The 26578-nt window shown below is 44.1% G+C and overlaps 1 protein-coding gene across 1 annotated transcript in view; it reads left to right on the plus strand.

The window, feature by feature from the left end:
- Positions 1–2169: 2169 nt before the first annotated feature.
- TGM4 (transglutaminase 4) overlaps positions 2170–26578 on the plus strand; it is a gene marked incomplete at its 5' end in the record, with an annotated part of 44769 nt that continues 20360 nt past the window's right edge. The window contains 5 exons of the mRNA XM_082258157.1: positions 2170–2347; positions 11631–11737; positions 13281–13413; positions 14813–14931; positions 21425–21532. Of these exons, the coding sequence (XP_082114283.1) occupies positions 2170–2347; positions 11631–11737; positions 13281–13413; positions 14813–14931; positions 21425–21532 (645 nt within the window). The remainder of the gene's footprint in view (positions 2348–11630; positions 11738–13280; positions 13414–14812; positions 14932–21424; positions 21533–26578) is intronic.

The following is a 26578-nucleotide window of genomic DNA, read 5'->3' on the forward strand; positions in this document are numbered from 1 at the left end:
ATGACAGATACAGAAACAAATGTAATAATATTAGAAAATGTAACAAGAATACTTAGCTATAGATGCCTTTTCGCCAAGGAGTTCTGCCTGCTTCTATTGTGGCTTGGCACAGATGATCAAAATCAGGAACGTGCAGCCCTGAGATGAGACTCACTATTACAAGTTTTAGCCTTTTTTTTCTTCCTAAATTCCAGCTCCTCTATGTACCATTATGCCATTAGTGTACTTCTTTTGCAGAAATAAACAAAGCTTTCTATTTATCTTACACACCCCTTACCTCTGTGTCCAGCTGACTGTATAAATAAACTTCTCTATTACTTCCTGCATCATCTACCCTCCTACTCCAGCAGATCACCACCAAACCTCATCAGGTACACGTTTTCCTATACAATCAGTGAATATCATTCTCATTAAATATACAGCCATAGATCATTCATTTGGCAGAGTGTGCAGGAGCTGAGCGATCAGATAACAGCCTTTGTGGATGAGTTGCAATATTGAAAACAAAAGAAGTATATCCTGGGTTCTGTAAAGCTCACCATACACTATACAATTTGATTGTACAATCGTCTTTGGATCTACAATAAACCATCCATGTCTTTATGGATCTTGCTTTGTGCACTGGTGCGCAGTCATGTTGGAATAGGAACAGCCAACCCCAAACTATTCCCATAAAGTTGGGAGCATAAAATTGTCCAAAATGTCTTGGTATGCTGACGCCTTAAGAGTTCTCTTCACTGGAACTAAGGGGCTAAGCCCTGAAAAACAACCCCATACCATAATCCCCCCTCCACCAAATGATTTAGACCGGTACACAAAGCAAGGTCTATAAAGACATGGATGAGTGAGTTTGGAGGAACTTGACTGGCCTGCACAGAGTCCTTAACCTCAACTTGATAGAACACCTGAATTATAGCGGAGACTGGGAGCCAGGCCTTCTCATTCAACATCAGTGCCTGACCTCACAAATGTGCTTCTGGAAGAATGGTCATCCCATAGACATACTTCTAAACTTTGTGGACAGCCTTCCCAGAAGAGTTGAAGCTGTTATAGCTGCAAAGGGTGGGCCAAATTAATATTGAACCCACTGGACTAATACTGGGATGTCATTAAAGTTCATGTGCGTGTAAAGGCAGGCGTCCCAATACTTTTTGTAATATAGTGTATATGGTATATAGGGAAGCTGGAACTTAGAAAAAAATAAATAAATAAACGTATCCTTTTAAACTCTTTATGTTTGTTATCTGGTGATTATAAAATGCACCTGCTCACTCTCAGAAAACCAGATACAATAAACATCCTGCAGACAAGTTACACAGGAAGTTACACAGTACGAGCCTCAGGAAGTACATTACCAGTACCCCTGTAGGGAGCTTTGTGTGCCTAATCTGCCGGAAATCACACGGAAATCTGCATGAGGGGAATTTTAATGAGAAAAGAATATTCCTCTGGATGATCTATGTATATTACATATATATATATAAAATTTGTATATTTTAACAAACTTTGTTGCAGAATTCTACCTTTTGTTATTCTGAAAAAAATCCCTGTGTGTTTATCTGTATCCATGTGGGAAAGAGAGTCTAATGGGAGTGGTTTCATAATTATCAATCAGCTGTGCACCTGCAGGGCTCTAAAGAGAAACGCTGCTGGGCCTGCATCCCTTTAGCTGTGATTTCCTATTGGAAGTATCTCACCACAAATTACATTTTTGGTTGCGGGGTTGCCTGAAATCTGACTTGTATCTTAGTGCAGACTTCTGGGAGAATTGGTGAGCCAATCACACAAGCAGGAAATTATGTTTCTGGGTGGCGTCCTGTACACATTATGTGTACAGAATATCTCCAGGTAGCCCTATTGCATCATATTTTCAAAAAATTACAGAGCTGCGGATTGAAAAGGAAAGGACATTTTTAATAACATTCAATTACAATAGGACTTGTATCACAATTGTATGCACTATATTATTTTTTCTTTATTTGCTATTTTTTTCCCCACGCAAGTGGAGTTACCCTTTAATGAATAGTAGTAGCAGTAGCTCACAAAATGTTTTCATTTGTTGCATGGAACAGTAAATTTATCAGAGAAGATGAACAATTTCATATAGACTTTTGTGATCATAAACTAAGCATTTCTTTTTTTTTTTTTTTTTTTTTTTCATATACAGAAATGGCTTTGAGAACACTTAAAGTGGACTTTATGAAGCGAGAGAATGCCTGTAATCATAACACGGCTGATTATGAAAATCCACACCTTATTCTCAGAAGAGGACAGAAGTTCACTTTAAAGGCTTCCTTTAGCAGGGCAGTGACTCCAAGGGACAACATTGTCTTGCAGTTTACTACTAGTAAGAACATAACATTATCTTTTACTTATGGGAGATAAATTAGAGCCAGCCTTGCCTTTGACAATAAGGCAAGCCATGATAATGAAATTATAATCTTAATATATAGAGGGGAATTTATCAAAACTGGAGCGGACAGAATTTGGAGTAGCTTTGCATGGCACCAGTCAATGTATCTTTTATTTTCCAAGCTTAAGGGCTCTTTCACACGGTCCGCCTCCGTCAGCGGACCCCATGCTGCTCAGCGGGGGATCGATCTGCCGATCCCCGCTGAGCAGGCAGGTGACAGCTCCGTCTCAGCTCTGTGTGCAGAGAGGGAGGGGTCAGAGCCTCGTTGCTCTCTATGGGGGAATCGGATGAGAGCAGATCGCCTGTTCACTCTCATTCGATCCCATCTGATCCAATCCCCTGGACGGATGGAAAATAGGGTTTCCATCTGTGTGGATTTCACGGATGGCAGCAGGTGTCAGCGGAGATGTCATCCGCTGCCCTATAGGGATGCATGGAGGATCCGATCAGGTTCGCCTAAAAACCTGACAGGTGGATCTGATCGGATCGTTCGTGTGAAAGGGTCCTAACTGACCAAGCTGGAGATAGAATCTGATTGGTTGCCATGCACAGCTGCACCAGATTCTGGCCGCTCCCGTTTTGATAAATTCTCTCATAGTATTTACTGGGTGTCTTTCTACCTCATTCTTATACTGCTCTAAAATGTCCATTTTGAGTTCTATTGGCCTGTGAAACCATTGTTTTAATGATGGCTTAAAGGTTTGTTTGTAAAAGAAACATGGAGTGTGTATTGTTTTGGGGAGATTTAAACTTTTCAGAGGGAGCCAGATTCTTCTAGAGAATGTAAAGGTCTAAAGACAATGGGGAAAATCTACTAAAACTGATGCACACGGAATCTGGTGCACCTATGCATAGTAACCAATCAGCTTGTAACTTCAGCTTGTTCAATTAAACTATGACAATAAGCCCACGTTCACATCGGCGCAATTTGACATAGGATTTGACAGGTCAAATCGCAGCCTATTGCAGGCAATGGCACTGTCCCAATCGGTGCGACGCCAACACTGCGGTGCCGCAGCAATTTCCAAAAGTAGTTCCTGCATTACTTTTGGTGACTTCAGGGGGCGACTTCAATAGACATCTGTACATGAACTAGCACAGATGTATTTCATTTCAATAGTTTTTTATTAAATTTTCAAGAAAAAGAACAAATAACAAATACGTTATACAGGTACACCAGTTGAAATCCGCAACAATCACAATGAACAATGTATACCCAATTCAGCCATCAGACAGCGCCAACCTATTACTTGGGATAGGGCCCCCCGCTAGTCGGCCCCCCAGCCAAACAATTCCGTGCAGCGCCAACGGGGAACCCACCCCGGATCACCCCCATCGGGAACAACACTGTGATCCAGCGCGGGCCCCCCCCCCCAGCCCCCCCGGGGGCCAGGCGCCAACCCACGGGACGCCCACCCACTGCCCCCACGTAGCGTGTGGGCATTGAATGTGGTAGTTACAATTAACTCTGACAGCATTTCAACCCTTGTACAGTCGAGAAACATAGATCCTTAATACATAAGACTATCAACTGGACAGTCTAAAACTTTAACCTCATATGCAAGTACATGTCATCATTCAAAAGTATAAGCATTACATTATAACAAAACACCTAGAGACAAGGCTGCCCCTATCCCGGGTATTTCGATGACCAACAACTCCACATCTGTTCAAATTGCGTGCACTGTCCATTAACATTAGCAAAGAATCTTTCATATGAATAATGGGAACGAACTCTATTAATCACCCCCAACACTTGAGGTTTATTTTCCGATCTCCAAGCCGCAGTAATAGTTAACCTGGCTGCGGTGAGGATATGGGTAACGATAGCTCGGTGTAAGGGAGGCACTTTTTGGATGCCTAGGTTCAATAGAGCCAAGGCCGGGGACATTGGCATCAGCTCCCCGGTCACCGACCTAAGTAGAGCGAACACCGCCGCCCAATAGCCTGTGAGACACCGACATTGCCATAGAAGATGAAATAGCGTTCCCTGTCCCCCACACCCCCGCCAGCAGGCCGTGGAAGCGTCACCAAACATTCTGCCCAGGCGCACCGGGGTCAGATAGCTGCGGTGGTGGATTTTGAGAGCCACCTCCCAGTGAGTAGTACAATGTGTCAATGAATATCCGGAGCGAGTGGCCAGCCGCCATTCACGCTCCGTATATTCCTCCCCTAGGTCTTTTTCCCATGTTAATTCGTTAGAGGACTTGCTGTACCTAGTATGGTGTTGCAGTGCCTTGTAGAACCACGAAAGTCCCCTTGGTTTGCTATAGTGGTTTGAGAAATAGTCCCAGATATCAGAAGGTACCTCCACTAAGGGATTAGGGTGTTTAATATGGTAGTGATATAGCTGGGCCCTAAAAAAAGAGGGATTATTAACAGGATGGTTGCGTATTTCCCGGTATGAGGATGACCTAGACCATTCCCCAAGAGGTATTTTCAGTGAAGGTATAAGATATTCATAGGAGTCTAGCTTCAATTCCAGTTTAGTTTTAGGGATCCCTGTCAAGGATTGTGCCACTTTCCAGGCTCGTAACGTCGCCTGCAAAGAGGATATCCCGGGGATGCAGATTGCACTGTCAGATACAAAGGCCAGAAGCAAGGCCGGGAGTTCCCTTTGCGCCACTATTGCCCTTTCTAAAAGCACCCATAATTTATCTGAGGTGGGGTCAAACCAAGCTTTCGCTTGATCTAATAGGGCGGCCGCGTAATAAGTTTTGAGGCGCGGGAAGCCGACGCCTCCCACAGATCTAGATTTAATCAGTATAGAGTACGGGATCTTCGGTACCTTACCCCCCCACAGGAATCTCCGAAATTCCTTGTCCATATTATTGAAGAATGCCTCCGGGATTACCACCGGGAGTGTCCTAAAATAATAAAGAATCTTCGGTAGCACCAGCATCTTGAGTGCAGATATGCGTCCCAACCATGATAGTTCATAGGAGGCGATATGTGCTAGGTCGTCCCGAACGATGGACTGCAATTTGGTGAAATTAGTATGATATGTTTGAGATGTCGGCGCCACCAAAGATATACCTAAGTACGGAACCGATTTAGTGGTCCATTGAAAAGGGTGCTTGCTCTTAAGGCTTTGCAGCTCTCTAGCAGACAAAGAAATCGGCAAGCACATGGACTTTGTTACGTTAAGCTTATAGTAGGAAATGGCTCCAAAAGCTTCCAGTTGGCACTGCAAATGGTGGAGGGATCGTGTTGGGGAAGTCAGGGTAAGGATCACATCATCCGCAAATAGCCCGATTTTGTGATCTCTTCCCCCTACTCCAATACCCGAGATATTGGGATCACTCCTAATGGCCTCCGCCAGGGGCTCCATAACCAAGGAAAAAATAAGTGGTGACAGGGGGCACCCCTGGCGCGTTCCATTGGTAATCACAAAGCTGTCAGACATGGCACCGTATGTAAACACCCTGGCCGAGGGTTTAGTATATAGGGCAGAGATAGCAGAAAACATAGGTCCCTGAAACCCAAATTTGGTCAATATCGCTTTTAGGTACCCCCAGTGAACCCTATCAAACGCTTTTTCTGCGTCTAACATCAGGAACACCGAAGGCACCTTCCTGTTTTCAGCCATTTGCAAGAGATCCAACATTCTCCTAGTGCCGTCCGGCGCCTGTCTACCTTTCACGAATCCCACCTGATCCGCCTTGATCAGGCAGGGAGTTACCTCAGCCAGGCGCACAGCTAGGATTTTTGCATATAGCTTAAGATCCGAATTTAGAAGAGAAATGGGACGGAAATTTTGGGGCACATCAGGCGTTTTGCCTGGTTTCGGAAGCGCAACAATCACTGCTTGTAACATTTCCTCTGGGAAGGAGGCACGCTGGGCAGCCGCATTAAATACTTTACAAAGATATGGGGACAAGGTTTGTTGGAATGCCTTGTAGTATTCGGCCGAAAAGCCGTCCGCTCCTGGAGATTTGTTAGGTGGTAGGGACGAGATAGCCTTTTGAACTTCCGCCTCTGTTATAGGGGAATTCATTACCTGCCGCATCTGATCCGTTATAGTGGGAAGATGCAAGGAGTCTAAGAAGGACTTAATAAGGGGTTCTGAAGGTTGAGGGGTCTTCGCATCATCCTTAAGGTTGTAAAGTGCCTTATAGTAACTAGAAAAGGCGTTGGCTATAGCAGTGGGGTGGCGTACTAGAATATCAGTTGTGGGCTCTTTGATAGAGGGCAATTTAGTTTTTTGGTGCCTCCGTCTCAGGAAATTAGCTAACATTTTGCCCGATTTGTTACCCTGAGAATAGTATCGTGCTTTAGATAAGAACAAGAGATGCTGATGTTCTTCTAGAAGTTTAAGACGGACAAGTTTTCTGCACTCAGTAAGCTCCTCCAATTTAAGTGGGGTAGAGTCTGCTTTATGAGCGATCTCAAGGGATCTGAGCTTCCCCATCAGGGAATCCAACTCCCGAGCCCTCGCCCTTTTTACTCTAGAGGCCTGTTGGAGAAGAATCCCCCTGGAAACCGCCTTGTGTGCGCACCATAGTGTGAATATGTCCACCTCCGGAGTGTCATTATCCTCAAAATATTCCCGAATCCGACCACCCATCCGCTCCCGATGGCCCGCGTCCCGGAGCAGAGACACATTGTTGCGCCACAGTTGGACCGGGGTAGTCATATGGGGCTCCGAGAGCACCAACGAGACCGGAGCGTGGTCAGACCAGGACATAGTGTGGATGTTAGACTTCTCAACCGCTCTTAGGAATTGTTGGTCAGCCACAAATAGATTTATTCTCGAGTACGATCCATGAGGGGCTGAGTAGTACGTGAAGTCCTTTTCCGTAGGGTTCAAACAACGCCAGACATCATATAAGTCAGAGGTGTGCAAAAACTTTTGTATAGTAGCCCTCGCACGCCCCTGAGTGGGAGAACAATCCAACCCTTTATCTGCAATACAATTAAAATCCCCACAGTACAGTGTGAGACCCTTTTTCACACGATCCACTTTTCTCCTCAGCGCCCGTAAGAATCGCAATTGCCCCTGATTGGGAGCATAAAGGTTAACAATTGTGTAGGTGATATTATTAATGTCACAGACTAGGATAAGGTACCGACCTGCCTCGTCGGCCAACGAGTCGTGTAAAGTGAAGGCAACAGAATTTTTGATAGCAGTAAGTACACCCTTCTTTTTAGTAGCACCCGAAGAGGAGAAAATGTGGGGGTAGGACCTGTCAGAGCACCGAGGAGGATTGGACCGTGCGAAGTGGGTCTCTTGGACACAAACTACATCTCCATGTAAAGCGCGAGCCTCCCGCCAGAGAGACCTGCGCTTGAAAGGACTGTTAAGGCCGTGTGCGTTAATAGAAACTATCTTAATAACCATTTAAAGAGAAAAGGCATAAAGATAATGAAACTTTGCAGTTATCAGACTTAATTCACTACAAGCAGGGTCTTCATAGGTCAAGCAGCCTCCGCCACATCGAGATAGGAAAAAGGACAGACAGTGCGGACAGTACCTGTAGAGAGTGTACAAGGACACAGTCCCCCATGTATGCTGCTGGTGTTGAGCGCATGCAATGTAAAAGTTCTTGGTCATCAGGGTAGTAGTTTCCAGTTCTTCGTAGACAATGGTGAGGTCAAAAAAATGAACTATAAAACAAAATGAAACATAAAAAGCACAAAAAACAAGTAAACAAGAGTTCGGAGTAGACCCCGTCATGCGATAAGATCGCAGACACTGGTCAGAGGGGAGTCAGCTCCGAGCACCCGGTCACTCCTGGACCCCGACTCATCCAGGTAGGAGGTAACTTCAACTGCTCAGAGTGGAAACATCAAGAGGAAACTATAAAGGCAAAAAAAAAGAAAGAAAAAAAAAGCGACTTGAAGAAGGTGCAAAAGGAATCCGCTGTGGATCCATGGTACTAGTATCCCGGGAACTTCTCCAGCAGCTCGGGCTCAGCTGTTGAATTTACGCCATTCCGGTTCTAGACGGGTAGGTTCTGCACGAGGAGAGGTCTCCTGCGGGTCCGGGAGAAAACCCCATTTTTTAGTGAGGGCAAATCCTTCCTCCACCGATCGGACGACGTGTGTACGGCCCTCTCTAATGATAAGTAGCTTGGTGGGGAACCCCCAGGAGTATTGCACCTGGTTGTTTCTAAGCAGCTTGGTCAATGGGATAAGCTTCTTCCGAGCGGCCATAGTAAATTGCGATAGGTCCGCATATACCGAGATACCGTGGTAGGGATCAGGCAGTGGGGTGGTTTTCCTCGCAAACCTCATAAGGTCATCCTTCACGTGGAAGAAGTGGATGCGCGCAATGACATCCCTTGGAACTTTGTCCGGTAAATGCTGTGGTTTTGGTAAGCGATGGGCCCGGTCCACCACCACTTCAGTGATCGGGGTGTCCGGCATTAGGGCTAGCAGCATAGCCTGCACATAGGCTCTTAGTTCTGGGGGGGTGACCGACTCGGGAACCCCCCGCAACTTCACGTTATTGCGGCGGGCCCTGTCCTCCAGGTCCGCCATCTTGCTTCTCAGGGCATCTAGGTCATCCCCCCGGGCATTATAATCGTCCACTAGCTCGTTGTGGGCAGTAGAGAATTCCTCCATTTTCCCTTCAATATGATCCACCCGGCCTCCAAGTTCTACTACGTCAGTCTTTATGCCATTAACACACGCCACTATCTCCCTGTGAAACGCTCCATTAATGGACATCAGCATGTCCTTCATAGTGACATCTGTGAGTGGCTGCCCAGTAGTAGGAAAATCCCGTATATTAGCGTAGAATTCAAGTGTGCTATCCAGGGATCCATTGCCTTCCCTACTGTCGCCCGCACATCGGTGTGCCTCCGACCGTTTGGTCGCATGTTTTTGCGGGCTGTGGGATGGGGAGCCCCCTTGGGATGACCTGCTGCTGGCCGATGGAGAGAGCAAGCCCGGGTCCCTCCCGCTATTGTGCCGCGATCCGGCCGAGGCTCCGGCCTGCAGCAAGGCCCCGGCGCCATTTTGGGACCTGGGTGTACTTGTAGAGGAGAAAAAGTCTGTTAACTTACGGGGCCCCCCGCGATCCTTTCGCTTCCGCATCTTGCTCCTCAGGGTTCCCGGTTTCACGAGGGTGTAAGGAGAGCCGGAGTCGCTGCCCTACGTCGCTTTAGGTGTTGCGGAGAGACCGGGAGTATCGGAGCTCAAACCTCACGCGGCCATCTCCTTCGGCTGCCGGCCACGCCCCCAGCACAGATGTATTTCAAGTCACCCCCGAAGTCGGACTAAAATGTGGTTTTGAAATCGTGCGAGTTCAGTTGAACTCGCATGATTTCAAAGCCGCATTCAGTGTGAACGGGGCTAAAACCTAGGAGATGATTGGTTATTATGCAGAGCTGCACCAGATTCTGTGTTCATCTGTTTTAATAAATCCCCCCCCAATGTGTAGTTTGTATATATTTTCTTCTTTTTTTTTTTCTTAGGTAAAACCTTGCATATAATTATTTTATATTCTCATCTTAGGTCAGAAGGTGGTGCTCTAGGCTCCTTTTTACATGTTTTCCAGGCATCCTTATCTGCTTTGCTATAAAAAAAAAAAAGAAAAAGCCTGCTGTTTAGATAGCTCCATAGCCTTAGTTTTATTTTACACCCACAACTGAATGAGTCAGAGCAGTCATTCACCCCCTCTTTTAGGACAGAGAAGGATTCCCTGCCAAGACGGCTCTATAACCAGTTTACAATAGTGCTGTTTAGATTCTGTGCTGCAGATGCACACAACGTTACATATTTTATTTTATTGGATTAGTAAAAAAAAGTGTAGCACATAATTTTAAAAACTTGTTATAAAGTTGACCCCAAGCCATTAAAGTTTCCCTTCAAGCAGCATTTTATGTAATACATTCTGTTTAAAATGGTGTAATTGCACCTAAATAGCAAGGTCTGCTTATTTAGTGTGCCCTTCTGCCCCAAACCTTGTTAAAACCCTTAATAAAGTGGTTTTAAAGCCTAAAAAATGTCAGTTCTGTCCTCCTCTCTGGTGCCTACTGCTTAGACAGGGGGATGCAAAGATGAACATCTCAGTGGCAGCATGGAAAAGTGCAAGATCTGGCAGAGGAGTTCTGTCCTCCTCTGTACTGCCAAATGCTGGGATAAGGTGGGGGCTGAGGATGGTGCAAAAGCTGAAGGAGAGGTGCAAGGGCCACATTGAATGGCCTGGTGGGCCGCATACTGCCCGGGGCCCTTGTGTTTGACACATGTGGACTATATAATATCTAACTTTTTTCATTAGAATACAAAGTGAGGACCACACACAATGGGAGACACCAGCCGATATATATTAGAAATTGCATAGCAAAAAATAGGAAAGTGGGCTTTTTAGATAGTGACCCCCATGAAATATTAAACTGCATTACACATGCATGTATAAAAACGTATAACAAAGTATTTATTGTTTATTACATACAATATATCAAACACAAGGAGAATGTCCAAGGGCAAATAAAGCTCATATGAATCAAATAGCACATCTATATATGAAAAAAACCATTAATCATGATATGACATATATTATACGGAATCCGCCAACATGCTTCATGGTATGCACCGCTTCTTCAGGGCTTTGTTGTCCATATATGAGTCAAAGATATCTTCAAGGCATGCGTTTGGTGTCTAAAAGAGGCATGCGTTGGGTGTCTGTCTAAAAGAGAGCCACCATGAAATAGGAAATACTGAATAAAGTTGCAGTATCCATCAGCCACTCAACGAAATGATAAAGATAAGCCTCAGAGACATTGATGCCCAAGGTACGGTGTCAAGGTCTCCCAAGGGCCCACCATTTCAGCTGAAGGAGAGGTGCTAGGGTCACATCAAATGGCCAGGTGGGCCGCATTTGGCTTGGGCCCTTGTGTTCGACACATGTGGAGTAAAAAATATCTAACTTTTGTTCCCTTCAGATTTTTTGGGCTAATGCAGCATTTTAGCATGGCGGAGAGGGGCACACTACAAAAGCAGACTTTGCCACTTTGGCATTCAGACACTACTGGGAGGCTTTGACTACCTTGAAGCAGACGTTTACTGACTCTTAAGTTAGTCCCAGATTAATCATTTTTAGAGATCAGTATAGAACACTTAATACAAGGATGGTAAGATTGATTCCTTAAAGTGCTAGTGTACAACGTATATTGTATTGTATGTCTTATTTACAAAGGAATAGAAAAATATAAAAACAAATGAATTATTGAACATCCGTTTTCTTCAAGTACTCATTTTCATCTTTTAGGCCCTCGTCCTTCGAAAGCAAATGGATCACTTGTACATGTTAATGTAACTCAAGCTGACCTTAAAAAAGACTGGAGTGCTACAATCTGTGGGAGCAATGGTAACGAGGTAATTTCAGCAAGTTTATCGGTTCATTTATTTAGCACTTCTAGGTGAACATTAGCACAACTCGGCTTTACATGAGGGATTTAAGATTCCAGTAATTTAAAATGCTCTGGCAAGTCAGTGTTGTTTCCATCTATCAAATGTTATTATCTGAAATGTTCAGGGGGGTTATTACCTAAATAAGTTTCCCAGCTGGCAAAGCATGAGAACCACCTAAAGCCATTAAAGATAAATGTATAATATAGTGGGTTTTAACATTTTTATTTCTCAACTTATTGTCATTAGGACTGTTAAAAAAAAAAAAAAAAACACATTTTTACCTGTGGCAATTATTAAATATTTCATATTAATATTATGCAGTTTTCTTTTCAGCCAGCAGGTAGAGCTCTATTCTCATTTTCACATGTGAAGCATGCTATCACAAAACAAGCAAGAGAACAGCTGGTTCTGTTGTAGCAAATTTTGTCTGCTGCACCCTCTTTTTTTTTTTTGTGAAAATATTTGAGATTCTGATCAGCTACTCTTTACTGATGATCTAGGCTTCACTAGCAGAAAGCTTAGTTAAAGGTCCTCTATAGTTAAACAATACTGCCTGGTCACCAGTCTGCCCTAGTCTGCTGATAATGAGGAACAACAGCAAACTGATGAAGTAATCCTTCTGCTCATTACTGCTGTAAGCATGATAAGAAAGAGCATTCTGCAATTTATTATTTATTATTTTCAGGTTCTTCTATAGCGCTGTCAATTTACGCAGTGCTTTACATATACATTGTACATTCACATCAGTCCCTGCCCTCAAGGAGCTTACAATCTAAGGTCTAACTCACATACATACATACTAACATAGTAGGGCCAATTTTTTTTTATACAGGATCCAATTAACCTACCAGCATGTCTTTGGAGTGTGGGAGGAAACCGGAGTACCCGGAGGAAACCCACGCAGGCACCGGGAGAACATGCAAACTCCAGGCAGGTAGTGTCGTGGTTGTGATTTGAACCAGCGACCCTCTTGCTGCGAGGTGAAAGTGCTAACCACTACACCACTGTGCCGCCCAATGCCAAAGAGTCTGACTATCTCACAATGCTGTAATGTATAGAGAGAAATAGCCTCACTCCAACTTGAAGGTGATAAATATAAAATCTGTTTTATTCGTATCCAAAAGATAAAATCAATTCAAAGTATATCCATAATACAGTCAGAGACAGGAGATGAACGCATAGTAGTTGACGCGTTTCACGGATAAACGTCCGCTTAGTCATAACCATAACCATATCTCGCAATGCTGCCCTCCCTCTTCCAGTCTGAGTGCAACTAAACAGGAAATATCAGCAGGCTGATATCAAGATAGACTGGAATATTTTAGAGTCCTATACTTTGTAAATATACCACTAATATTTTTTCATGAGTACGTAATTGGTTTAGATGACATTTATATGTTTGCCTGGAGTTCAACTTTAAATAATGGTTGCTTTAACATCTATAATGTTGTAGGAAGTAATGCATTGCTTGTTGTGAGAAAAATAACACATGTATTTTCTTTTGAAGTATACCATCGCCGTCAATAGTCCCGCTAATGCAATTATTGGAAAATACCATCTAAGTGTAATAACGGGAAGAGGCGTTGTATACATGGCAGGGGATTGCCCCATTTACATCCTGTTCAACCCTTGGTGTGAAGGTAAACATTTTACTGTCTGAATGTCAGAGACACAAACTTGAATATAGCAGTAGGATATACATTAGGATCACCTACATACTGTAGGAATAATACCTTGGGATATCAAACAGATATTTTCTGCAATATATTATATGTTGTAGTACAATGATTTCATATGTGGGAAACATATAAAGCAGCCAGGGTTTGGTTGACATGTTTAGTGTAGATTTATTCTTAGACTGTGAGTCTGTTTAATAGGGGATTCATTTGAGGATTTTTTGATTAGGTGAAGGTGTTGAATCATCTGCATTTTGTCCTTTGTTTTGTTTAAAACTTTAATAGAGAAATCTTATTGCACCATGCTTTCGATGAAAACACCAATTACTTATATAAGAAAAAGGCCATGTGACCTAGAACTTGTGATCTCAAATCTCTCACTCTGGAATCTAGTGGCCACTCCCCCATATGGGGTTTAGGGAAGATAAATAAAACCGCTTGTACCACCGACCTAAAGCCTGCAGGATACTGTAGGTATTACAGTTTTTATGAGCTGACTACATTTTATGTAAACCAGTCTGGTCAGGTTTGGCATGGATCCGAGAGCAGGGTAGCCAAGTATGGCATGGATCCGAGAGCAGGGTAGCCAAGTATGGCATGGATCCGAGAGCAGGGTAGCCAAGTATGGCATGGATCCGAGAGGAGTATGGTATGGATCCCACAACTAGATGGCCAAGTATGACATGGGCCCAAGAGATGGATGGCCACGTATGGCATGGATCCCAGAGCTGGATGGCTGAGAATGGCATAAAGCCAAGAGCTGCGTGACCCAATCCTTTTCTTGATGAGAGTGGAAATCAAGGGTTTAACTTAGTGTTGTGCATTAAAATTAGAGATAAGGTAAAGGCCGATTGAAGTTTGATTTAAAAAAACATATACTGTAGAATGATCCACTGAGAATACAGCAAAATGGTAAATATTTTGGTATGGAATGTATTTTTATTCAGGATGGCTGCTCTTTGTGGGAAACCAGGGTTTTCTCAGCAGTGGTCTGATTCCTCCTTCTAAAGCCTAGTACACACGGACTGAATGTTGGCCGGTTCAATAGAAACTGGCTGACATTCGACCTGTGTGTATGGCAGTGGGTTCGACAGAAGCCAGCCGTTCAGACTGGAGTGCTCGGGCAAGGGGGTCATCCCCCTGTTAGAACACAATAGTTCAGCAGGGGAGATCGCTGTACTAACATTGGAGTAAGACCTCTGCAATCATCAAAGTTCACGCAATCTGCTGATTGTACACTGAGTAAGATGGTGTTCCCATTATTATATCCATCTCTACTGGCTCTTAATGCATCTGAAATCTTACAAAGTAAGAAATATGATACAAGCTATAAATATTAAAAAATTATATTTTATATTTTTAGATGATGCCGTATACTTGCCAGATGAGGGGGAAAGAATGGAATATGTCCTAAATGACACTGGATACATCTATGTGGGCACAAGCTCTAAAATTACTGCCAGGCCATGGAATTTTGGACAGGTATGGATCCTTTGTTGCATACTGTGAAAATTAGCTTAAAATTAATAAGAATGCAATTAGGTGATATTTGAACTATAAATTATTTAATGTTTATGGCAAGGTAAAATGTATATTTTAATAAAATAGTATAATTAAAATGTAACTAATTTTATAATATAATGGGCAGACTATTAAAAAAAAACTAGTAAGTGTTAGGAGGTGGGTGATTTTAAATATCCATTCATTAGGGTGGCCGTGATTTCCAGCAACAGCTGAGCCACTCATAAACTGTACATACTCAATCCATACTATTGATGGGCTAAACCAGTGGTCTGTAAACTGTGGCCCGGGGGGCTGGATGCGGTCCTTTGCTTACTTTTATTCAGCCTTTGGGGCAATATTCCCCCTACTGTCAGCAACATTGGGGCATATATCCTGCCACTACCATCAACAATCACTAGTCCTATTGACACTAACTATGGCACACTATTCCTCCCATTGATACCAATGATTGGACACTATGCCTTCCATTGATATCAATGATGGGGATTTATTCCTTCCATTAATACAAACGATGGGGCACTATTCCTCCCACTAAAACCAATGATAGGGCACTTTTCCTCCCATTGATACCAACAATGGAGCACTGTTCCACCCATTGATACCAACAATGGGGCACTATTCTTTCCATTAATACCAATGATGGGGCTCTATTCCACCCATTAATAAAAACTACAGGGCACTATTCCACCCATTAATTCCAACGATGGGGCACTATTGCTTCCTTTAATACCAACGATGAGGCACTATTTCTCCCACTGACACCAAGTATGGGAAACTATTCCTCCCACTGACACCAATCATGGGGCACTATTCCTTCCATTGATACCAATATTGGGGCACTATTGCCTCGTTTCCACTGAGCGGATCGGTTCGGGTCGGTTCAGGACGGTACGCTAATTTGAGTGTTTCCATTATGAAAGTGGCCCATACAACTGAACCAAACCGCACCATTCTTGGTCCTGCTTCAGATGTAGGGCCATAGGAAATGGTACGGTACGGTTAGGGTGGAGCTACTGGCATCACACGATAGATTCCACTGATTGGCGGACAGGAAAACTTAAATTCTCACGTCAAATGAAAGAGCAAAACAAACACCTCATTTGGTGTAAACCCCGCATGGTCCCTGGTGGCCCGACTTGCAGTGGAAACACTCAGCTAAATAGACCGGACCATTCTAACCCTTCCAAACTGCACCAACCCGAACCGTTCCGCTCAGTGGAAACGAGGCATAATACACCTCCTAATACCAATGATGGGGCATTGTTTAATCCCACTAATGCCAGGACATTTTCTTCTCCCAATGGCCACAGTCTGACCCCCCTAAAGTTTGAAGGACAGAAAACTGGCACTTTGTTTAGAAAGTTTGGAGACCCCTGGGCCAGACAAAACAGAAGTTAAACCAAAAGTATTTCAAATATAATAAAAAAGGCAAAAAATAAAATACGCCAGCTTTGCAAGCAAAGCGCAATCCAAAACATCATAAGCTGTCAAAAGTTCCACAGATATCTTGCAGCACCATTCCCCAAATGAAATCCAAAAAACGATTGCTATAATAGCCAAACACCATTTAACAGACATAAAGTAGACAGGCACTTGGGTACAGATTCCCTTTATGGGTCAGAGGTATTATCGAACTTTGACTGGGTGTTATTAAGGATACACAAGAGTTTATCATTAATCATTATCCAGTTTCGTTTTTGATTAACTTATTCAAGTGAGACTACCAACTGGTTCCTTCACCTAGCAATGGCAATTATAGCTGCTAGGATAATGTAGGATATACACTTTTTTGCCGTGTTTGGGAGCCTCCATGTCTAGTTTCTGAAGAAGGGCAATTTCAGGTTTTCTGGGGATGTGCTCCTCTATCAGTGTGTTAGAGTAAAGATCCTTATCCAAAATCGAATGATTGTGGGGCATTGTCACCAAATGTGGAACATGGTTCTCAGTTGTCCACATCACCTAAAGCAAGAAGAGGAAGCTTGTGAGCATATTTTACCTCTTGTAGGGACCATGTACCACCTCAACAGCATTTTATAATCGGATTCTACCAGAGTTGTGTTTAGAATTACCTTGGCCAGATTATTTGCTACTTCTTGCCATTGAGGTTCAGTTCACACTGACTTGGGATCCGACTTGTGAGACCCCAAGTCACGTGTAATGTGAAACTCCCTGTTAGTTAATGAGAGCTGTCTTAACCACTTAAGCCCCGGAAGATTTTACCCCCTTCCTGACCAGGCCCTATTTTGCCATTCGGCACTGCGTGAATTTAACGGACAATTGCGCAGTCGTGCGGCGCTGTACCCAAATGATATTAAAGTCCTTTTTTTCCCACAAACAGAGCTTTCTTTTGGTGGTATTTGATCACCTGTGCGATTTTTTGATCATGCGCTATAAACAAAAAAAGAGCAACAATTTTGCAAAAATAACAATATTTTCACATTTTTTTATATGAAATTCCCCCCAAAAAAATGTAAAAATCAAAATTTTTTAACATTTTAGGCCAATTTGTTTTCTGCTACATATGTTTGGTAAAAAAAATTGCACTAAGCATATTTTGATTGGTTTGCGCAAAAGTTATTGCGTTTACTAATTAAGGGAAAGATTTTTGTCATTTTTATTGTTTTTTTTTTTAACGAGTAATGGCGGCGATCTGCGATTTTTTTTGCGGGACTTGCGACATTGCGGCGGACAGATCAGACCCCTGACTGACATTTTTGACACTTTTGGGGGTACCAGTGACATTACTACAGTGCTATACATATGCACTGTTACCGAAAAAATAACACTGGCAGGGAAGGGGTTAACTTTATTGGAGAAGGAGGGCTTAAGTGTGTCCCTAGGGGCGTGCTTCTAACTGTAAGGGGATGTGGCTGTTTGTGTAACTACAGAGATATACGATCCTACATAGCAGGACCGTATTAACTCTGCACTTACGCGGGGGAGAATGACAGGCGGCTTTGTTTACATTAGCCGCCTGCCTTTCTCCATCTGTACCGGACGATCGCGAGTGACCGGCGGACATCGGGTCCGCCAGTCACAGGCGCGGACATGTTAGGGAGCCTCCGGTGGCGCGCGCTCGCCCCCTAGAGCCTCACAGGCTAGCGACGTAGCCCTACGTCACTTTGCCTGTGAGGGGCTGACTGCCGCCGTACATAGTCCTGCGGCAGTCGGCAAGTGGTTAATTAGCACTACTAAAGTTGCCTTGACTTCAGAAAAGGTTCCTGTACTACTTCAAAGTGACTTCTATCCGACTTATATTCTCTTCTATTTTTATTACATATTATTATTATTATTATTATTTATTTATTTATTTATTTATTTATTATTATTATTATTATTTTATTACATACATATTATTATTATTTATATTACTTCTTTTACAGTAGTTCTCAAGTCGCCAGGAATTCACCTAGCAAAGTCTCACTGCAAGTCGTGGCTGTGTGAACCGAGCTTAAATCATACCTTTTTAAAGGAGGAGGCAGTAAAAACAGGCAGTTGAGCATGGTTATGCCTCCCTAACTAACTGCCTAGAACCTGCCATTTAGCAGGAGGGGCTGTTGACATTACTTTGTGTTAAGGCCGCTGCCAATTTAACAAGGCTTGTTGAGTTGACATCAGCACCTGTTCAACTCATGCATTTAAGTCAGTAAAACTGCATGCCTGGCTCACAGGCGCAGTGCATTAGTTCCAGTGATAACTGCCATTCTCCCCAAAAAAAAAAAAAAATAGAATGATGGCAGAAAAAAGACCAAGTGGTCCATCAAGTCTGTCCCATTTTTCTTTTAATTTATAAAAAAAATATTTTGGTAATTTTTTGTCTGAGAATAGATCTATGTTTATCCCAAGCATGTTTGAATCCACTTACTGTTGACTGATGCACTACCTCTATAAGTCTATTCCAAGCATCAACTACTCTTTTAGTAAAATAATATTTTCTAAGATCAGTTATGAACTTTCCTCCTGCTAGTTTGAAGCCATGGCCTAGTGTTCTTGATCTTGGCTTCATATTGGAAATACTGCTCTCCTCAAACTTTTTTACCCCCTTGATATATTTAAAGGTTCCCCCTTTCCCTTCTTTTCTCCAGACTGTACATATTAAGTTCCCGAGGTATCTCCAGTTATGTTTTATCCCTCAGTTTCTTTCTCCCTATGGGCATTATTCTACATTTAACTGCAGTTTCCATTGCTTTGACCAATCTTCCAGCAATGCCAAATCATGTTCCATGTTACAAACACCTCCAGAGATATCAACGCTATTGCACACCATTATGTCATCAGCAAACAGATTAACCTCCTGCTGACCGCTCACAGTAAATACACTGCAAGCGGACAGCACGTGTAGGCTCGGTAAGGTACATGTTTCACGAGTTTGGCAGCAGGTTTTAGCCATTTCAGATTGGAAACTTGCTGATCAGTTGTTTCCAATCACACACAGAGTTCTGTGTTTATAAACACACAGAACTCTGTGTACAGAGAACAGCGGTCTGGCTGTTTCTTCTCCCTGAAAAGCAGGGAGAAAAAACAGCCAGGTCAGTAAGTAAAAACAGCACACCTTACACACATTACACTTGTTAGGCACACAGTTACCCCTTGATTGCCCCTTGGTGTTTACCCCTTCCCAGCCAGTGTCATTAATACACTGATCACTGTATTAGTATCACTAGTGACGTCAGTGTCAGTTAGTGATCGTCTCAGGCAGTATCTGTTAGCGCCAGATTGCCCTTCACACTATCACAGTTACACTATAAGTCGCTGATCACCATTACAGTATATCATTTATAGCTGTGTAAATTCCAGTGTATATACCATAGTTTGTAGACGCTATAACTTTTGCACAAAAGTAATATGCTCTTATTGTGATTTTCTTTTTCTTTTTTTTACCAAAGACATGTAGCAGAATACATTTTGGCCTAAATGTATGAGGAAATTAGATTTTTTCCATTTCTATTTTATATGTGAACAGAAAGTAGAAAACATTGTCTTTTTTTTTTCAAAATTTTCAGTCTTTTTTCATTTATATATTTAAAAAAATAAAAAACCCATTGGTGATCAAATAGAATCAAAAGAAAGCTTTATTTGTGTGAAACAAATGATAAAAAATGAATTTACAGACAGTGTTGCATGACCAGCAATTGCCATAGTGCAGTGCCAAATAGCAAAAAATGCTCTGGTCATGAATAGGGTAAAACCTTCCGGGGGTCAAGTTGTTAAACAGAACAGGACCTAATACAGAGCCCTGTGGTACATCACTAGTGGCTGGCCTCAGTTCCAAATTAACCTCATTCTGTTGCCTATCCTTTAGGCCCCTTTCACTCTTGTGCAACTTGTCCTGCAACTTGGGACTGCAAAACCACATGACAAGTCGTACCCCATGAGTTCCAATGATTACCATTCATATCTGTGCGACTTCATATTAGTCCCTTCTTTGGTCCAACATTGATGTGACTTGATGTCCATAGACCTCAAGGTTACATGGGCTTTGCTTCAAGTCACATGACTTTCAGGTCATACAAGTGTGAAAGGGGCCTTAGCCAACTGCATATATCCGCTAAGCAATCCAAGGGGTCCTAGCTTGTATAACTATTTTACTGGGGGAGAGGAGGGGGCCTGCAGAAAAAAACAAGCATTTATGAGGCACCCTCCTGAACAGGATGCCTAACAGCAGCCACTTAACCACACTCTGAAGAGCAATCCATCACAGATCGATTTTCAGAGAATGCACAAATTACAAGCTTTACCCAAAGCTGTAATATAATAAGCTATGTCTTTCTATGTAAGGCTAAATTGGATATTTTAAGGGATGAAGATAAAATTGGAATTGCATCCAGCCTCTGATACTCATGACAAATTTCTTACGGTGTGGGACCCCTGGATCTCGAATGTTGCCCCTTCCAGATTTCAGACCACTCTTCTTTCCATTTAATGCCCCCCGGTCGCTCGCCCCACGGGGCCCGTTCTCCTTTCCTTTTCCCCATCCTCTCCTTAGTCTTCTTCTATTGTCGTCTCTTTTCTTGTTTGTCTTCTTTTTCCCATTTCTTCTTTCCTCTCCTTTTCCTTTGTCTCTTTGTGCCATTTTCTCTTCTTGCTCGGTACTTTATGACCGTACCTACATCTGATCAATGGAACACTCTAGGATTTCTTCTTGTTTTTATTGCACTATATGCCACTAGGGGGACTTTTGGTCCCCGTCTAATAACTTTTTCCTGACAAACTTTATCGAGTTTGCAATGTTTTATGTTTGGCTTACGCCCTTTGTTTGTATCTCGTTTTGTTGCTACCTGATTCATATGTTCCATTTTTCGCATTGCACGCACATACCTTGCTTTGATGTATGTCTATGCCTTTTCTTAAATAAAAACATTTGTACAAGAAAAATTGGAATTGCATCCACTTTGTTAAAATGAGATTATTATTTAATACAGTGGCTAATAGTTTTTGTCTTCATTTCCAGCATGAAGTTGATGTACTGGACTGTTGCATGTATCTTCTTGAGCTCAGTGATCTCAAAGCTTCAGCAAAAAGGGATCCGGTCATTCTGTCCAGAAAATTCTCTGCTTTGGTAAGTTTTATGCCACATAGGATGGATCACATAACTCCATCTATTAAAGTCTTGAACCTACCCTCTGATTTCTCAGTACTACAATCTTTATCAACATTTTTTTTCAATGGGGAAACCTCAAACTCCTCTTCAGGTCTTTGGGAGCCCTTGCTGTGATTTGATGGTGATTTGAACACCGTTTTCATTTACAGGCGCAAGCTACGTATGCGTTTTCTTTTGCGCGCGAGCTTACGGGGACGGGGACAGGGACGCTTTAACATTTTTTATTTTATTCCTATTTATTTTATTTTATTCTTTATTTTTAACACTGTTTTTCTAAAAAAAAAAAAAAAAAAATCTGATCACTTTTATTGCTGTCACAAGGAATGTAAACATCCCTTGTCACAGTAATTAGTGACAGGTACTCTTTATGGAGGGATTGGGGGTCTAAAAGACCCCAAACCCTTCCACTGCACTTCAAAGTATTCAAAACGTCGCAATCGGCATTTGTGAATACTGAGAGTTTTTTTAAACCGGCACCATTGGCAGCTGAATAAACCGGAAGTGATGTTGCTTCTGGGTGAAATTATCAGAGACCCAATCTGAGCCAAATCCAGCTTCATTCAGGACTCCAACTAGCCAGGCAGACATACCAGGTGGTTGCTCAGGTCTGCAGGTAGGACAGGAGACCCAGGTAGAGCCGCGGAGGGGGGGGGGGTTCTCAGGACAAGTCTGATCATTGGAGGAGAGTACACTGAGTTCCCAGCATAGCTAGAGAACTGCCTACTATGTGTTCTCTTGCTTAGTGTCGTCAGTTTTTAATAGGAAAGAAAGGGGACTAGCAGGAACACCAGGGATTTTGCATAAAGGAAGCAATACAAAGAGAACAGGATACTTTCTCATACAAATACATGGTACAGAAGGCTCATATCAGGATAATGAAGTGTTGGGGTAACAAAGTCATGGCAATTTGGCTGCCCAGTGCTGTATTGTGTGAAAATCACGTGCTCTCCCATACCCAGAAGTTTCAGAGGCAGGAAGACAGTGAGCCCTGTGTAAGCTCGAACTGTAAACTTGACTTGAGCTTACACATACACTATATTGTCAAAAGTATTGGGACACCTGCCTTTACATGCACATGAACTTTAATGACATCCCAGTCTTAGTCCATAGGGTTCAATATCTTCTGGGAAGGCTGTCCACAAGGTTTAGGATTGTGTCTATGGGAATGTTTGACCGCATTTGTGAGGTCAAGTATTGATGTTGGACGGGAAGGCCTGGCTCGCATTCTACCCTCAAATTCATCCCAAAGGTGTTCTTTAGGGTTGAGGTCAGGACTCTGTGCAGGCCAGTCAAGTTCCTCCACCCCAAACTTGCTCATCCATGTCTTTATGGACCTTGCTTTGTGTACTGGTGTGCAGTCATGTTGGAACAGGAAGGGTCCATCCTCAAATGATTCCCACAAAGTTGGGAGCATGAAATTGTCCAAAATATCTTGATATGCTGACCCCTAAGAGTTACCTTCACTGGGACTAAGGGGCCAAGCACAAACCCCTGAAAAGCAACCCCACACCATAATCCCACTCTCCACCAAATTATTTGGACCAGTGCACAATGCAGGGTCCATAAAGTCATGGATGAGCGTCCTGACCTTAACCTGATAGAACACCTTTGTAATGAATTAGAGCGGAGAATGCGAGCCATGCCTTTTCGTCCAACATCAGTGCCTGGCCTTACAAATGTGCTTCTGGAAGAATGGTCAAACATTCCCATAGACACGCTCCTAAATCTTGTGGACAGCCTTCCCAGAAGAGATGAAGCTGTTATAGCTGTAAAGAGTGGGCCAACTCAATATTGAACCCTATGGACTAAGACTGGGATGCCGTTAAAGTTCATTTGCGTGTAAAGGCAGGTGTCCCAAAATGTTTGACGATATAGCATAGCATAGCTAAGTTTATGGTGATGGAGTAAAGTGAACTTGTTGTTTTGCCCTGCATGTTCACAGTTTCGTTGTAACTACAGAGATGTTAAAGGAAATTAGAAATTTCACTGAGATGGAAAAAGCATTTCCCCAAGAAGGAAAGCATTACATTTCTTCCACTTTATAAGTTAGTCTTGGTTTAATAATGTAGAAAATGGGAGTAATGTGAATGTTAAGAGCAGAGCAACTTTAGTGACAAAAAAGACTACCGGATTCAAGGAAAACTAAACATTGGTAATAACAAGGTATAATTGGATTTTTCACTTACGTCCTCCGACAGTCGCCGCCACCACTAAGTCATCACTGTTGGGTATTGTCTTCCTATCCGTAGGAATAGCTAGGCATATAGACTTAGTCCAAAGACAAAAGGCATTAGCATACACACACCCATGGGGGCTGTCCCATCCGGTCAATACCCCCCCTGCATCACCACTCCCAACCCAGTTTTAATCTGCCTAGCGTCAGGAATAGTCAGGCTTACCTTGTGCTGGGGCTTCAGTCTCAGCCTTCCTAATCTTTTATTTGATTTTCTTTGAAAATGTCAGTTTTTTCTCTTACTTTACTAGCTGTTTATTTTGTCAGCTTCTAGTGTTAGTCTTCTCTTTGGATGAAGATGGATCATGCGGTGCTGGGATTCGGACTGGCCGCCCTGGGTCTCCAGGGCAAAGGGGTCAGATGGACCCCCCAGCCCGCCATTGAGCGTTCAGCTATGGTTCACCCTGGCATTATGAACGACCCCTCCCTGTTCGCTACAGGGATGCAGCCGTGAGGTGGCTACCTCACAGGACTAGTCTGCGGTGCTGCAGCGTCATGTCCCTGGCTCACGGCACTCCCTGTCAGATGAGGACAGAGGTTTCTCCGTGCATAGAGGCTCCCCACGCCATCTGGTACAGGTAAGTACTTCTGTGTGGGGCCTCTGTTGGGGATGACAGTCTGTGTTGCTGTATGTTCCCCGTGTCTGTGCCTGTGTGACTCCCTGTGCCATCCCTGCGGGGTTCGCTTGTGCAGATATGTATGTTGCCTTGGGGGTCCCTGTCCCTGTGTCACCTTAGGTGCATGTTGGGGGTGCAGACGTTTGTGCTTGGGCGGCGACCGCGGCGGTCCAGTTTCGCGCGGTCCGCCATCTTTACTGTGGGCACACATGTATAGCTCTTCTGGGGCGATCATGCATGTAATTTTGGCGCCATCTGCCGCCATTTTGTGGGCGGTGGAACGATCGGTTCGGCCGCATGTCGGCGGCCATTTTGGTGTAGCCTCCAATGCATCCCTATGGGGCAGCCATTTTCCCTGGGGTCTGGCATATAGCCCAGCCCTCTCCAGCAGCACTTCCTTTTCCATCAGCAGCAAGGACACTGGTAGCGACGCTCTGCGGGCTCTGCAGGTTATCTCTCTCTCAATCTCCCTCTGTATATTGCTTCTGGCTCAGTTTCTTCTCTCCCTTGGAGGTCTTTCATAGCTGTGACAGTAGCGGTGGGCTGCGCATACTGCATCGCTATTTAAGGGGACAGTACACTGTTTTTGCACTGTAGTTTGTTTTTTGATAACTTGAGCCATGGATTCTCAGGAAAGCAAGTTTCCTCCAGCTTTAGTAGGGGGCCCCAGTTCTCCTGTGGCCCCGCTGCGACCTGAACTGGCTGCTGTAGTTGCGACTTTGGTGGCAAATATGGAAATGCTGATGTCTGAACGGGCTGCGAGAAAAAGGCCCAGGTTGTCTCTCTCTTCTGATTCAGATGGGGGTATGGCTGCTGCTGCTGCTGCGAGCGTGCCCTTTTCAGGGTCCCACTCATCCTTAGACCCTCCGGGGTCTGAGGGGGAGGCTGAAATAGAGGGTGTTGATACATCCTCCCCAGGGTCACCTGAAGAATGGGCGACCATGGATGAGTTGATTATTTCTGTTAAGGATACCTTACATTTGGAGGATGAACCCAGTCCTCCGGGCGTTGTGTCCTCGTTGTGACGCACAGGACCCGCAAGTCTGCGCAGGTTTTTCCCTGCCCAGCTGAATTTCATTACACTGTTAATGAAATGTGGCGCACGTTAAAACGTCCATTCCTGGTACCTAGTCGGTTCAAATTGCTTTATCCTTTTGCGCCGGCTACGGAATCACGATGGTGTGTGCCTCCACAGGTGGACCACACTGTGGCCGTGTTAAACAAGGCTACCTTGGTTCCGACTGAGGATACCCTGGTTTTCCGGGATCCCACGGACCGGCGGTTGGAGTCTCTAGCCCGCCATTCCTATACGGTGGCGGGTTCGTTGCTCAAACCTGTTTTCGCGTCCGTTCTGGTGGCTCAGGCGGTGGCTGATTGGACTAAGATGCTTAGAAGCAATCTCGTGTCTGATGACGTGCCGCCTGCTCAGCTGGAAATGGTGGATCAGATCCACCAAGGAGTCAGGTATTTGTGTGATGCAGCCTTGAATGAGGCCCCCTTGGTGGCTCGCCTCTCTAGTGTCGCAGTACTTACCCGGCGACTGATATGGCTGAAGAGCTGGTTGGCCGACCAGTCCTCACGGAAAACAGTTGCTGATTTTCCCTATGCGGGCTCTCGCCTTTTTGGCGAGGCATTGGACACCTTGGTGAAAGGCGTCACGGGGGGCAAGAGCACTATGCTGCCCCAGAACCCGAAGAACAAGTCTTTCTGAGGCAAGCGGGGTTCTGCGCCTAGATCCAATCAGGGGTCCTTTCGTGCCTTTCGGAACCAATCCAAGGGCAAGCCCTTCAAGGCCCAGGGCAACCAGAAGAAACCCTGGGCGGGTAAGCAGAAGACCGGCAATGCCGGCTTGGCGGGACACTCCGCCTCTGCCTGAAGGGGCGCCCTCACCCGTTTCAGGGGTGGGGGGACGTTTGCGAGGTTTCCTCCAACCTTGGCTGCTCCGGATATCGGACAGGTGGGTCCAGGAAATCGTTCGGTCAGGTTACAAGATCAAATTCCTTTCCCGGCCGGCGGGCAGATTCTTTCCCTCCAATCTCCATCTGCTTCCGGGGCGTCTGCAGGACTTGCATCAAGCAGTGCAGGACCTGCTTGCTCAGGGAATGATTGTCCCGGTGCCTCATCGGGACAGGTTTCGGGGGTTTCATTCGAATC

The sequence above is a fragment of the Pelophylax lessonae genome (assembly GCF_965119305.1).
Source record: "Pelophylax lessonae genome assembly, chromosome: 5".
NCBI classification, from domain to species: domain Eukaryota; kingdom Metazoa; phylum Chordata; class Amphibia; order Anura; family Ranidae; genus Pelophylax; species Pelophylax lessonae.